General features: G+C 47.2%; 1 protein-coding gene across 1 annotated transcript in view; it reads left to right on the top strand.

The window, feature by feature from the left end:
- ush2a (Usher syndrome 2A (autosomal recessive, mild)) overlaps positions 1-13,869 on the top strand; it is a 462,322-nt gene that overhangs the window by 288,999 nt on the left and 159,454 nt on the right. The window contains exon 42 of the mRNA XM_071365050.1: positions 6,222-6,413. Coding sequence (XP_071221151.1) covers positions 6,222-6,413 — 192 coding nt within the window. The remainder of the gene's footprint in view (positions 1-6,221; positions 6,414-13,869) is intronic.

The raw sequence follows: 13,869 nt of genomic DNA, 5'->3' as shown, positions 1-13,869 counted from the left end.
TCGACCCGGAGGACGAGGCGCGGGGCGATCCGGATGGAGGCGATGGAAATCCCTTAACATAGATGGATCCAAAATGTCCTCCACCGGTACCCAGCACCTCTCCTCAGGACCGTACCCCTCCCAGTCCACGAGGTACTGCAGGCCCCTCACCCGGCGTCTCGAGTCCAGAATGGCCCGTATCGTGTACGCCGGGGACCCCTCGATGTCCAGAGGGGGGGAGGGACCTCCGGCACCTCACCGTCCTGCAGGGGACCAGCTACCACCGGCCTGAGGAGAGACACATGAAACGAGGGGTTAATACGATAATAGGAAGGGAGTTTTAATCGATAACACACCTCGTTTATTCTCCTCAGGACTTTGAAGGGCCCTACACACTGCGGCCTCAGCTTCCGGCAGGGCAAGCGGAGGGGTAGGTTTCGGGTCGAGAGCCAGACCCTTTCCCCCGGTACAAACACGGGAGCCTCACTGCGGTGGCGGTCAGCGCTCCTCTTCTGCCTCCTAGTGGCTTGTTGAAGGGACTCCTGGACGGCCCTCCAGGTCTCCTTGGAGCGCTGTACCCACTCCTCCACCGCAGGAGCCTCAGTCTGGCTCGGATGCCATGGTGCCAGGACCGGCTGGTACCCCAACACACACTGAAAGGGGGACACATTAGTAGAGGAGTGGCGTAGTGAGTTCTGAGCCATCTCGGCCCAGGGAATGTATCTCGCCCACTCCCCTGGCCGGTCCTGGCAATAGGACCGCAGAAACCTACCCATCTCCTGGTTCACTCTCTCCACCTGCCCATTACTCTCGGGGTGAAAACCGGAAGTCAAGCTGACCGTGACCCCCAGACGCTCCATGAACGCCCTCCATACTCGGGACGTGAACTGGGGGCCCCGATCAGAAACGATGTCCTCCGGCACCCCGTAGTGCCGGAAGACGTGAGTGAATAAGGCTTCCGCAGTCTGTAGGGCAGTAGGGATACCGGGCAACGGGAGGAGACGGCAGGACTTAGAAAACCGATCCACAATTACCAGAACCGTAGTGTTTCCCTGAGAAGGGGGAAGATCGGTCAGGAAGTCCACGGACAGATGAGACCATGGCCGTTGTGGAACGGGGAGGGGTTGCAACTTCCCTCTAGGAAGGTGCCTAGGAGCCTTACTCTGAGCGCATACCGAACAGGAGGAGACATAAACCCTAACGTCCCGAGCTAAGGTAGGCCACCAATACCTTCCCCGAAGGCTCCCCACTGTCCTCGTCACCCCAGGGTGACCCGAGGAGGGTAGGACATGAGCCCACCGAATCAGCCGGTCCCGAACACCAAGCGGTACGTACTTACGGCCCGCCGGGCACTGAGGAGGCGCGGGTTCCGCCCGTAACGCCCGCTCGATGTCCGAGTCCACCTCCCATACCACTGGCACTATCAGCCTCGAGGCGGGGATGATGGGAGTGGGCTCGGTGGTCCTATCCTCCGTGTCGTAAAGGCGAGACAGTGCGTCAGCCTTTACGTTTTGGGAACCGGGTCTGTAGGACAACGTGAACCTAAACCGGGTGAAAAACATGGCCCACCTTGCCTGACGCGGGTTCAGTCTCCGAGCTGCCCGAATATACTCCAGATTCTGGTGGTCGGTCCAGATGAGAAAAGGGTGCTTAGCCCCCTCAAGCCAGTGTCTCCACACCTTCAGAGCCCTGACCACCGCTAACAACTCCCGATCCCCCACATCATAGTTACGCTCCGCTGCACTGAGCTTACTAGAGAAGAAAGCGCAGGGGCGGAGTTTTGGTGGCGTACCCGAGCGCTGTGATAGCACGGCACCCACCCCAGCCTCGGACGCGTCCACCTCCACTATGAATGCTAAAGAGGGATCCGGGTGCGCCAACACGGGAGCATCCGTGAACAGAGCCTTCAACCTGTTGAAAGCTCCGTCCGCCGCCGCTGACCACCGCAACCGCACCGGGCCCCCCTTTAGCAGTGAGGTAATGGGAGCCGCTACCTGACCAAAACCCCGGATAAATCTCCGGTAGTAGTTGGCAAAACCCAAAAACCGCTGCACCTCTTTCACCGTGGTTGGAGTCGGCCAATTACGCACGGCCTTTATGCGGTCACTCTCCACCACCACCCCCGAGGTGGAAATGCGATAACCCAGGAAGGAGACGGCTTGTTTGGAGAACACACACTTCTCAGCCTTGACGTATAGGTCATGCTCCAGCAGTCTGCCAAGCACTTTGCGCACCAGAGATACATGCGCGGCTTGAGTAGTTGAGTAGATCAGAATGTCATCGATATACACAACTACCCCCTGCACGTGCAGGTCCCTGAGAATGTCGTCTACAAAGGATTGGAAAACAGCTGGAGCATTCTTTAACCCATACGGCATGACGCAGTACTCATAGTGGCCCGATGTGGTACTAAATGCGGTTTTCCACTCGTCTCCTTTCCGAATACGCACCAGACTGTACGCGCTCCTGAGGTCCAGTTTTGTAAAGAACTGCGCTCCGTGAAATGATTCCACCGCCGAAGCGATGAGAGGTAGTGGGTAACTAAACCCCACTGTGATGGCATTTAGACCTCTATAATCAATACACGGACGCAAACCTCCCTCCTTCTTCTTCACAAAAAAGAAACTCGAGGAGACGGGTGAGATGGAGGGCCGAATGTACCCCTGTCCCAGAGACTCCGCGACATATGTCTCCATAGCCAACGTCTCCTCTTGGGACAAAGGGTACACGTGACTCTTGGGAAGCGCAGCGTTAACCTGGAGATCTATCGCACAATCCCTACCCGGTCGATGTGGTGGTAATTTCGTCGCTTTCTTTTTACAGAAAGCGATTGCCAAATCGGCATACTCGGGGGGAATGCGCACCGTGGAACCCTGGTCTGGACTCTCCACCGACGTGGCACCAATGGAAACTCCCAGACACCTTCCAGAACACTCCTCTGACCACCCCTGGAGAACCCCCTGTCTCCACGAAATACTGGGATTGTGCCGGGCCAACCAGGGAATACCCAGCACCACTGGAAACGCAGGCGAATCAATAATAAAGAGACTGATACGTTCCCTATGATTCCCCTGCGTCACCATGTCCAGGGGAACTGTGGCCTCCCTGACCACCCCTGACCCTAATGGTCGGCTATCTAGGGAGTGCACGGGAAAGGGAGAATCTATCGGCACGAGCGGAACGCCCAACTCTCGGGCGAGTCCGCGATCCATAAAGTTCCCAGCTGCACCTGAATCGACTAGTGCCCTATGCTGGGAAGAGGGGAAAAAATCAAGGAAAAAAATTGAGACCAACATGTGACCGACAGGGGGTTCTGAGTGAGTTTGGTGCTGACTCACCTGGGGTGATCGAGAAGCGTTCCGCCTGACATCTCGACTCCCAGACAGACCCCCCCAGCACCGATCGGCCGTGTGTCCTCTCCGACCACAGCTGGTGCAGGGGAGGCCTCCTCCTCCGATACCCCTAGGCGCGGCCCCTCCCAACTCCATCGGGATGGGAGCCGGGGCGCTGGGTGGTGGAACGCACAGGACCCTCTCCGAACGCCCGCGGGCAGCCAGCAGATTGTCCAGTCGGATGGACATGTCGATAAGCTCATCCAAAGACAGAGCGATGTCCCGACACGCTAGCTCCCTGCGGACGTCCTCCCGGAGACTACACCGGTAGTGGTCAATAAGGGCCCTGTCGTTCCACCCTGATCCCGCGGCCAAGGTCCGGAACTCCAGCGCGAAATCCTGTGCGCTCCTCCTCTCCTGCCTGAGATGAAATAGTCTCTCACCCGCCGCTCGGCCCTCTGGGGGGTGGTCAAACACGGCACGAAAACGACGGGTAAACTCCGGGTAGTGCTCCTTCGCTGAGTCCGGGCCATTCCAGACTGCGTTGGCCCACTCCAGAGCACGACCCGTTAGGCAGGAGACGAGGACACTCACCCTCTCCGCTCCCGAGGGAGTGGGGCGAACAGTGGCCAGGTATAGCTCCAGCTGGAGTAAGAACCCCTGGCACCCTGCCGCCGCTCCATCATAATCCCTCGGGAGCGTAAGACGGAGCGCGCTGGAGCCGGGGGATGGAGAGTCCTGTGGAAGGGGAGCCGAAGGTGGAGAGAGGAGCCCACTCCTCTCCCATCGCTCCATTCTCTCCATCATCTGGTCCATGGCTGATCCGATCCGATGGAGGACGGTGGTGTGGTGGAGAACCCGTTCCTCCATCGATGGGAGAGGGTTGGCTGCTGCTCCTGCTGACTCCATTTTTGGTGCGGGATTCTGTAACGATCTGAGTGTCGGGAGGTGCGAAGTCAGACGCAGGAACAGCAGAGCTTCAATATGTTGAGTCTTTTAATACTCAACTTGCAAACACAATGTCCAACACGGACGTACTGGGTGTCACACACAACGGTCCAACGACACGATAAACAAACCCAGTCCACAATAATAACATCCACTCCCGAAATCCAAAAGCCACAATGAAACAATCCCGCACAAAGAAGCGTCCGGGCTGGCTGACTAATAAAGCCACACTAATTAACAATTAACTGAACACAGGTGATACAAATAAACACATAAGGAGGGGGAGGAAAAAGAGTCAGTGGCAGCTAGTAGGCCGGTGACGACGACCGCCGAGCGCCACCCGAACGGGAAGGAGAGCCTGCCTCGGTTGAAGTCGTGACACTATGTCTCTATCTATATGTCTCTCTCTCTATGTATCTCTCTATGTCTCTCTCTCTATGTCTCTCTCTACATATGTCTCTCTCTCTCTGTCTCTCTCTCTCTCTATGTCTCTCTCTCTACGTCTTTCTCTCTAAGTCTCTCTCTTTGTCTCTCTCTACGTCTCTCTCTCTGTCTCTCTCTCTACATCTTTCTCTCTACGTCTTTCTCTACGTCTCTCTCTCTGTCTCTCTCTCTACATCTTTCTCACTCTACGTCTCTCTCTCTACGTTTCTCTCTATGTCTCTCTCTACGTCTCTCTCTGTCTCTCTCTCTACGTCTTTCTCTCTCTACATCTCTCTACATCTTTCTCTCCACATCTTTTTCTCTCTACATCTCTCTCTCTACGTCTTTCTCTCTACATCTCTCTCTCTCTACGTCTCTCTCTCTGTCTCTCTCTCTCTCTACGTCTTTCTCTCTACATCTCTCTCTACGTCTCTCTCTCTCTACATCTCTCTCTACGTCTCTCTCTCTACATCTCTCTCTACGTCTCTCTCTATACATCTCTCTCTCTCTACGTCTTTCTCTCTCTACGTCTTTCTCTCTCTACATCTCTCTCTCTACGTCTCTCTCTCTACATCTCTCTCTACGTCTCTCTCTCTACATCTCTCTCTACGTCTCTCTCTCTAAATCTCTCTCTACGTCTCTCTCTCTACATCTCTCTCTCTCTCTATGTCTCTCTCTCTTTCTCCTCCATGCTTTCTCCCGTTCCTCACCCCCACGCTTCTCTCCCTTTTCCTCTCTCTCAACCTTCCCTGATTCCTCTCTCCCCTATCCGAACCTCTTTCTCTTCCCTCCCTACTCTTTCCCCTCCCTCTTCCTCCCCTTCTCCCCCTCCTCTCTCTCTCCCTCCCCCTCCCTTTCCCTATAGGTCCAGTGAGATCTAAGTGAAATTAATTCCTATTTAATGTGTGCATGGGGCCGTATATCCTTAGATGGATTGCATTACTGTAAGTGGTGGTGGTGGTGGCTAGGGACCATGATGGTCAACCCCTGACCTGCGTGTGTGTGTGTGTGTGTGTGTGTGCGTGCGTGCGTGCGTGCGTGCGTGCGTGCGTGCGTGGTGGTGGTGGTGGTGGTGGGGGCCAAAGTGTGGTGGATTATTGATTGATCTGTAACATTTTCATTAGCAGGTGTCTAATGGGGTATCATATATAAACCATATGTGTCTGATATACAGCATGTTTCTCTGTGTCTGCTTGTATTCATCTCTCGAACCGCTGTTATCTTTCAGATAGATCAGCGACCAAAGGTTAAAGCCCTTATGGCATGTTAATGCTAATGCACCATACTTATTTCCCTAAAGAACTGTAAAGTAAATATCTTTCTGTCTCTCCTTCTCGTGTGACAAAGTCTATTTCAAACAACATAAATTCAAACCTAGGATACTGATGATTCAGGTTCTCTCTCTCTCTCCCTCTTTCTCTCTCTCCCCCCTCTCTCTCCATTTCTCTCTCCCTCTCTCTTTCTCCATCTCTATTTCTCTCTCTCTCTCTCTCCCGCTCTCTCTCTCTCTCTCTCTCTGTTTCTCTCTCCCCCTCTCAGGTCCAGGTCATGATGATGATGATGGTAATGATGAAGGTGATGGTGATAGTGTGTATAATAGTAGTGAAGCAGGGAGGTGGGTGTCTGTCGGAGGTCTCCAGCCCTACTCTAACTACAGCCTGATGGTCCGGGCCTGCAACACTATGGGCTGTGTGGACAGTCTACCTACTGCCGTCTCCATGCCCCCTACTGGTAAGGTACCATAGACACATACATTAGCTTCAGAAAGTATTCACACCCCTTGACATTTTCCACATGTTGTTGTGTTACAGCCTGAATTTAAAATGGAATAAATGTAGATGTTGTGTCACTGATCTACACACGACACCCCATAATGACATCACAATACCCCATAATGACATCACAATACCCCATAATGACATCACAACACTCCATAATGTCAAAATGGAATTATGTTTTTAGTTTTTTTTTCTCCAAATTAATAAAAAATGAAATGTCTTGAGTCAATAAGTATTCAGCCCCTTTGTTCGGGAAAGCCTGAATTTGTTCAGGAGTAAAAATTTGCTTTAAAAGTCACATAATAAGTTGCATGCAATAATAGTGTTTAACCTGATTTTTGAATGACTACATCCTCTTTGTACCCCACTCTTACAATTATCTGTATGGTCCCTCAGTCGAGCAGTGAATTTCAAACACAATTTCAACCATACAGTCCAAGGAGGTATTCCAATGCCTCACAAATAAGGACACCTATTGGTAGATGGGTAAAAAAAAAAGCAGACATTAAATATCCCTTTGAGCATGGTGAAGTTATTAATTACACTTTGGATGGTGTATCAATACACCCAGTCACTACAACGAAACAGGCATCCTTCCTAACTCAGTTGCCGGAGAGGAAGGAAACCGCTCAGGGATTTCACCATGGTGACTGGCCAATGGTGACTTTAAAACAGTTCCAGAGTTTAATGGCTGTGATAAGAGAAAACTGAGAATGAATCAACAGCATTGTAGTTACTCCACAATACTAACCTAAATGGTTAAATAGTCAGTGGTTAAATAGCCAGTGGTTAAATAGTTAAATAGTCAGTGGTTAAATAGCCAGTGGTTAAATAGCCAGTGGTTAAATAGCCATTGGTTAAATAGCCAGTGGTTAAATAGTCAGTGGTTAAATAGTCAGTGGTTAAATAGCCAGTGGTTAAATAGTCAGTGGTTAAATAGCCAGTGGTTAAATAGTTAAATAGCCAGTGGTTAAATAGTCAGTGGTTAAATAGCCAGTGGTTAAATAGCCAGTGGTTAAATAGCCAGTGGTTAAATAGCCAGTGGTTAAATAGTCAGTGGTTAAATAGCCAGTGGTTAAATAGTTAAATAGTCAGTGGTTAAATAGCCGGTGGTTAAATAGCCAGTGGTTAAATAGCCAGTGGTTAAATAGTTAAATAGTCAGTGGTTAAATAGCCGGTGGTTAAATAGCCAGTGGTTAAATAGTTAAATAGCCAGTGGTTAAATAGCCAGTGGTTAAATAGCCAGTGGTTGAATAGCCAGTGGTTAAATAGCCAGTGGTTGAATAGCCAGTGGTTAAATAGTTAAATAGTCAGTGGTTAAATAGCCAGTGGTTGAATAGCCAGTGGTTAAATAGTTAAATAGTCAGTGGTTAAATAGCCAGTGGTTAAATAGCCAGTGGTTAAATAGCCAGTGGTTGAATAGCCAGTGGTTAAATAGTTAAATAGCCAGTGGTTAAATAGCCAGTGGTTAAATAGCCAGTGGTTAAATAGCCAGTGGTTAAATAGCCAGTGGTTAAAAAGCTGCTGCACCATTCCTCTTACTTAACATTTCCTTTACTTACATTTATTCAAATGTTTTACACACCACACAGCATAGCCAGGCATGGGCCGTGTGTGTGTGTGTGTGTGTGTGTGTGTGTGTGTGTGTGTGTGTGTGTGTGTGTGTGTGTGTGTGTGTGTGTGTGTGTGTGTGTGTGTGTGTGTGTGTGTGTGTGTGTGTGTGTGTGTGTGTGTGTGTGTGTGTGTGTAAGGGTTAGGGGAAATAAACCATTGTGGTGATATTCTTTACCTGTCTTTGTTTCTTCCTCTCTTCCCCTGTTTTTCTCTTGCTTTTCTCTCTGGAATAGGAATCAGGGAGGATGAGTGGGTGATCAATCAATAAACGATCTTAGAGACACACACACACACACACACAGTGTTAACATTGTAATGTATGTCCAGTAATGTCCTGATATATAAACACTCAGTACATGTGTTAATAGCCTGATCTATCCCTCCCTCCCTCCCTCCCTCCCTCATGCTCTCTGCTCTCTCTCTCTGTTCTCTCTCTTTCTCCCCCCTCTCTCTCTCTCTCTCTCTCTGTCTCTCTCTCTCAATTCAATTATATTCATTTTAAGGGCTTTATTGGCATGGGAAACATATGTTTACATTGCCAAAGCAAGTGATATAGATAATAAACAAAAGTGAATATACAATAAAAATGAACAGTAAACATTACACTCACAAAAGTTCCAAAAGAATAATGACATTTCAAATGTCATATTATGTCTATATACATACAGTGTTGTAACAATGTGCAAATAGTTTTTGTATATTCTTTCCAATGTGTCAAGTAATTATCTTTTGTTTTCTCATGATTTGGTTGGGTCTAATTGTGTTGCTGTCCTGGGGCTCTGTGGGGTGTGTTTGTGTTTGTGAACAGAGCCCCAGGACCAGCTTGCTTAGGGGACTCTTCTCCAGGTGAATTTCTCTGTAGGTGATGGCTTTGTTGTGGAAGGTTTGGGAACTGCTTCCTTTTGGGTGGTTGTAGAATTGAACGTCTCTTTTCTGGATTTTGATAATGAGCTAGTATCTGCCTGATTCTGCTCTACATGCATTATTTGGTGTTTTACGTTGCACACGGAGGATGTTTTTGCAGAATTCTGCATGCAGATTCTCAATTTGGTGTTGTCCCATTTTGAGCGGACCCCAGACCTCACAAACATAAAGGGCAATGGGTTCTATATCTGATTCAAGTCTTTTTTGCTGGATCCTAATTGGTATGTTCAATTTTATGTTCCTTTTGATGGCATAGCAGGCTCTTCTTGCCTTATCTCTCAGATCGTTCACAGCTTTGTGCAAGTTACCTGTGGCGCTGATGTTTAGGCCGAGGTATGTATAGATTTTTGTGTGCTTTAGGGCACGGTGTCTAGATAGAATTTTGTATTTGTAGTCCTGGCAACTGGACCTTTTTTGGTAGATTATTTTAGTCTTACTGAGATTTACTCTCAGGGCCCAGGTGTGACAGAATCTGTGCAGAAGATCTAGGTGCTGCTGTAGGCCCTCCTTGCTTGGTGACAGAAGCATCAGATCATCAGCAAACAGTAGACATTTGACTTCAGATTCTAGTAGTGTGAGGCCGGGTGCTGCAGACTGTTCTAGTGCCCTCGCCAATTCGTTGAAATATGTGTTGAAGAGAGTGTGAATGCTTTTCATCCAACACCACTGTCCATCTATTTTTATAACAGGCCCTCAGGGCAAATTCAGTTCAAAGTTTTTTTTTAAATCAACAAAGCATGAGAAGACTTTGCCTTTGTTTTGGTTTGTTTGTTTGTCAAATAGGGTGTGCAGGGTGAATACGTGGTCTGTCTCTCTCTCTCTCTCTCTCTCTCTCTCTCTCTCTCTCTCTCTCTCTCTCTCTCTCTCTCTCTCTCTCTGCTGTATTTCTGAATCAATGATCTCCTCTCATGTGGTGATGTTCCTTCAAACATCGCACAAGTCTTATTACACCAATTTGATCACACTCGTTTTTCCCTGTTCTCTCCTATTCTTCTCCTCTGCTTTTGTCTTCCCCCCAGCCAGGCTGTGTGAGCGGTAATCCCTTGCCCCCTTCCAACGTTCTGCACACATACACACACACACACACACACACACACACACACACACACACACACACACACACACACACACACACACACACACACACACACACACACACACACACACACACACACACACACACACACACAGAGAGACAGAGATCAGTGAGTTAAGGGGGTGCAAAAGGAGGCTGTTCTGCAGAGCAGGAGAGGACCTCTGTGAATATCAACAATTCTAGTGACCTTCCATTGTTAAAATATGGCCCTTGTACCGTGTGTGTATCTTTGTTTGTGCATGTGCATGGGTGCGTGTGTGCGTGTGCGTGTGCGTGTGTGTGTGTGTGTGTGTGTGTGTGTGTGTGTGTGTGTGTGTGTGTGTGTGTGTGTGTGTGTGTGTGTGTGTGTGTGTGTGTGTGTGTGTGTGTGTGTTTGTGTGTGTGTTTATCCCTAATTGATTTGGTAGAATAGGATCTAATTGTGCATACTGATAAATGCCAGAGCTGATCAGACGCTAACGAGATAACCACACACACACCTGCACGTCGGCGCCACGGCAATCACACCACAACAATAGCAGGAGTCTAGAATGTTCCTCCGCAAAAACATTCAAGTTCAAAACAAAGGCATGAGGAAGTATATATTTTAAATACCACACTTCCCCCCTCTCTCTCTCCCCTCTCTCTCCCCTCTCTCCTCCTCTCTCCCCTTGGCAGATCTTTATACTTCTGTTAGGCGAACTGAAGCCTTGTCTCAATCTGTCCTTGTTATATCAAAGAACAGAAGAGGCTGAGAGCTTACGGACGGAGGGGGAACATAAAAGTGCATAGTTTAAAATGATTAGTGACACCTCTGATATACCTGAGTGTGAAGCGGAGACAAAGGCACAGAGCCGCATGCCTTTTCTCTCTCTGTGTGTGTTTGGGGGAAAAGTGGTTGGAATTAACTGCTCTATCAACTAGATACACACTCACATACACACACAAACTACAGTCTGGGATACACAGAAAACACACATGCATGGGTGCATACATTTATGCGTGCACACGCACACTCACATTTACATGCACACGCACACTCACATTTACATGCACACACACACTCACATTCACATGCACACACACACTCACATTCACATGCACACACACACTCACATTCACATGCACACACACTTGCAGGGAGACACCGACATTCACACACCCAAGCAGCGGCCCTCCAAATACACTCAAAACACACACAAACACAGCCAGGATATCACCATAAAAATGTCTGACACAAACTGAACTTTATGGTCCGTTCAGACATGACTTAGTACAGTACATAGACTTATCTAGTACTACCACTGCACTCTGTGTAAAAATGTGTATCCCTTTATTTACCCATATGAGCTGATTGAGAAAACATGATCATTTACATCAACGACCTGTTATGTATTTTAGCCAAGCCGGTAAGGATGGCTGACACAGTGTAGTACTATAGTCAGATGGGTTACTCTGGCACTAGCTGTCCTACACATACAGATCAGTTAGAGTGTTGGCTATGACTAGTTTAAGTGATTGGGCTGACTAGAAACCAGCTATGACGTTGTGCTGGGCCCAGGCTCAATGTACTCACATACACTACTCATAGCCATCACCACAGTTACGGGCTTGGCCACAATGACAGAGCAGGGGCAGATGGGTAAATTGCCTAATGAGCCCTCTGCTGGTCCACTTCCTTTCCCACAGTAATTGGTTTGTGTTTGAAATAGTACACTTTTCACCTCTATAGTGAACTTATTTGGCACCCTATTTCTTCTTTAGTGTTCTAGCTCCGGCCAAAAGTAGTGTACTAGTTTGGCACCCTATTCCCTCTAATAGTGCTCAACATAGGGGTGATATAAGGACGCAGATCTAGGATCTGAGAATGTAGGAGACTGTAGGTAGGTAGGTGATGATAGATGAGATGAGACTGTAGGTAGGTAGGTGATGATAGATGAGATGAGACTGTAGGTAGGTAGGTGATGATAGATGAGATGAGACTGTAGGTAGGTAGGTGATGATAGATGAGATGAGACTGTAGGTAGGTAGATGATGATAGATGAGATGAGACTGTAGGTAGGTAGGTGATGATAGATGAGATGAGACTGTAGGTAGGTAGGTGATGATAGATGAGATGAGACTGTAGGTAGGTAGGTGATGATAGATGAGATGAGACTGTAGGTAGGTAGGTGATGATAGATGAGATGAGACTGTAGGTAGGTAGGTGATGATAGATGAGATGAGACTGTAGGTAGGTAGGTGATGATAGATGAGATGAGACTGTAGGTAGGTAGGTGATGATAGATGAGATGAGACTGTAGGTAGGTAGGTGATGATAGATGAGATGGGTGATGCCAACCAAGCATTTGGTGTCACCAGTCTTCGTATTACACATCAGTCAGTCCAGATAAAGACTACAACAGAACAACAGAACAAGTCTTTAGACTACAACAGAACAACAGAACAAGCCTTTAGACTACAACAGAACAAGCCTTTAGACTACAACAGAACAAGTCTTTAGACTACAACAGAACAAGTCTTTAGACTACAACAGAACAAGTCTTTAGACTACAACAGAACAAGCCTTTAGACTACAACAGAACAAGTCTTTAGACTACAACAGAACAAGTCTTTAGACTACAACAGAACAAGTCTTTAGACTACAACAGAACAAGTCTTTAGACTACAACAGAACAAGTCTTTAGACTACAACAGAACAACAGAACAAGTCTTTAGACTACAACAGAACAAGTCTTTAGACTACAACAGAACAAGTCTTTAGACTACAACAGAACAAGTCTTTAGACTACAACAGAACAAGTCTTTAGACTACAACAGAACAAGTCTTTAGACTACAACAGAACAAGCCTTTAGACTACAACAGAACAAGTCTTTATACTACAACAGAACAAGTCTTTAGACTACAACAGAACAAGTCTTTAGACTACAACAGAACGAGTCTTTAGACTACAACAGAACAAGTCTTTAGAATACAACAGAACAAGTCTTTAGAATACAACAGAACAAGTCTTTAGACTACAACAGAACAAGTCTTTAGACTACAACAGAACAAGTCTTTCGACTACAACAGAACAAGCCTTTAGACTACAACAGAACAAGTCTTTAGACTACAACAGAACAAGTCTTTAGACTACAACAGAACAAGTCTTTAGACTACAACAGAACAAGTCTTTCGACTACAACAGAACAAGCCTTTAGACTACAACAGAACAAGTCTTTAGACTACAACAGAACAAGCCTTTAGACTACAACAGAACAAGTCTTTAGACTACAACAGAACAACAGAACAAGTCTTTAGACTACAACAGAACAAGTCTTTAGACTACAACAGAACAACAGAACAAGTCTTTAGACTACAACAGAACAAGTCTTTAGACTACAACAGAACAAGTCTTTAGACTACAACAGAACAAGCCTTTAGACTACAACAGAACAAGTCTTTATACTACAACAGAACAAGTCTTTAGACTACAACAGAACAAGTCTTTAGACTATAACAGAACAACAGAACAAGTCTTTAGACTACAACAGAACAAGTCTTTAGACTACAACAGAACAAGTCTTTAGACTACAACAGAACAAGTCTTTCGACTACAACAGAACAAGTCTTTAGACTACAACAGAACAAGTCTTTCGACTACAACAGAACAAGTCTTTAGACTACAACAGAACAAGTCTTTAGACTACAACAGAACAAGTCTTTCGACTACAACAGAACAAGTCTTTCGACTACAACAGAACAAGTCTTTCGACTACAACAGAACAAGTCTTTCGACTACAACAGAACAAGTCT

The sequence above is a fragment of the Salvelinus alpinus genome, chromosome 25 (assembly GCF_045679555.1).
Source record: "Salvelinus alpinus chromosome 25, SLU_Salpinus.1, whole genome shotgun sequence".
Lineage (NCBI taxonomy): Eukaryota > Metazoa > Chordata > Actinopteri > Salmoniformes > Salmonidae > Salvelinus > Salvelinus alpinus.
The sequence above is the reverse complement of the archived record's forward strand: the minus strand, read 5'-3'. Positions and strand labels throughout refer to the sequence as shown.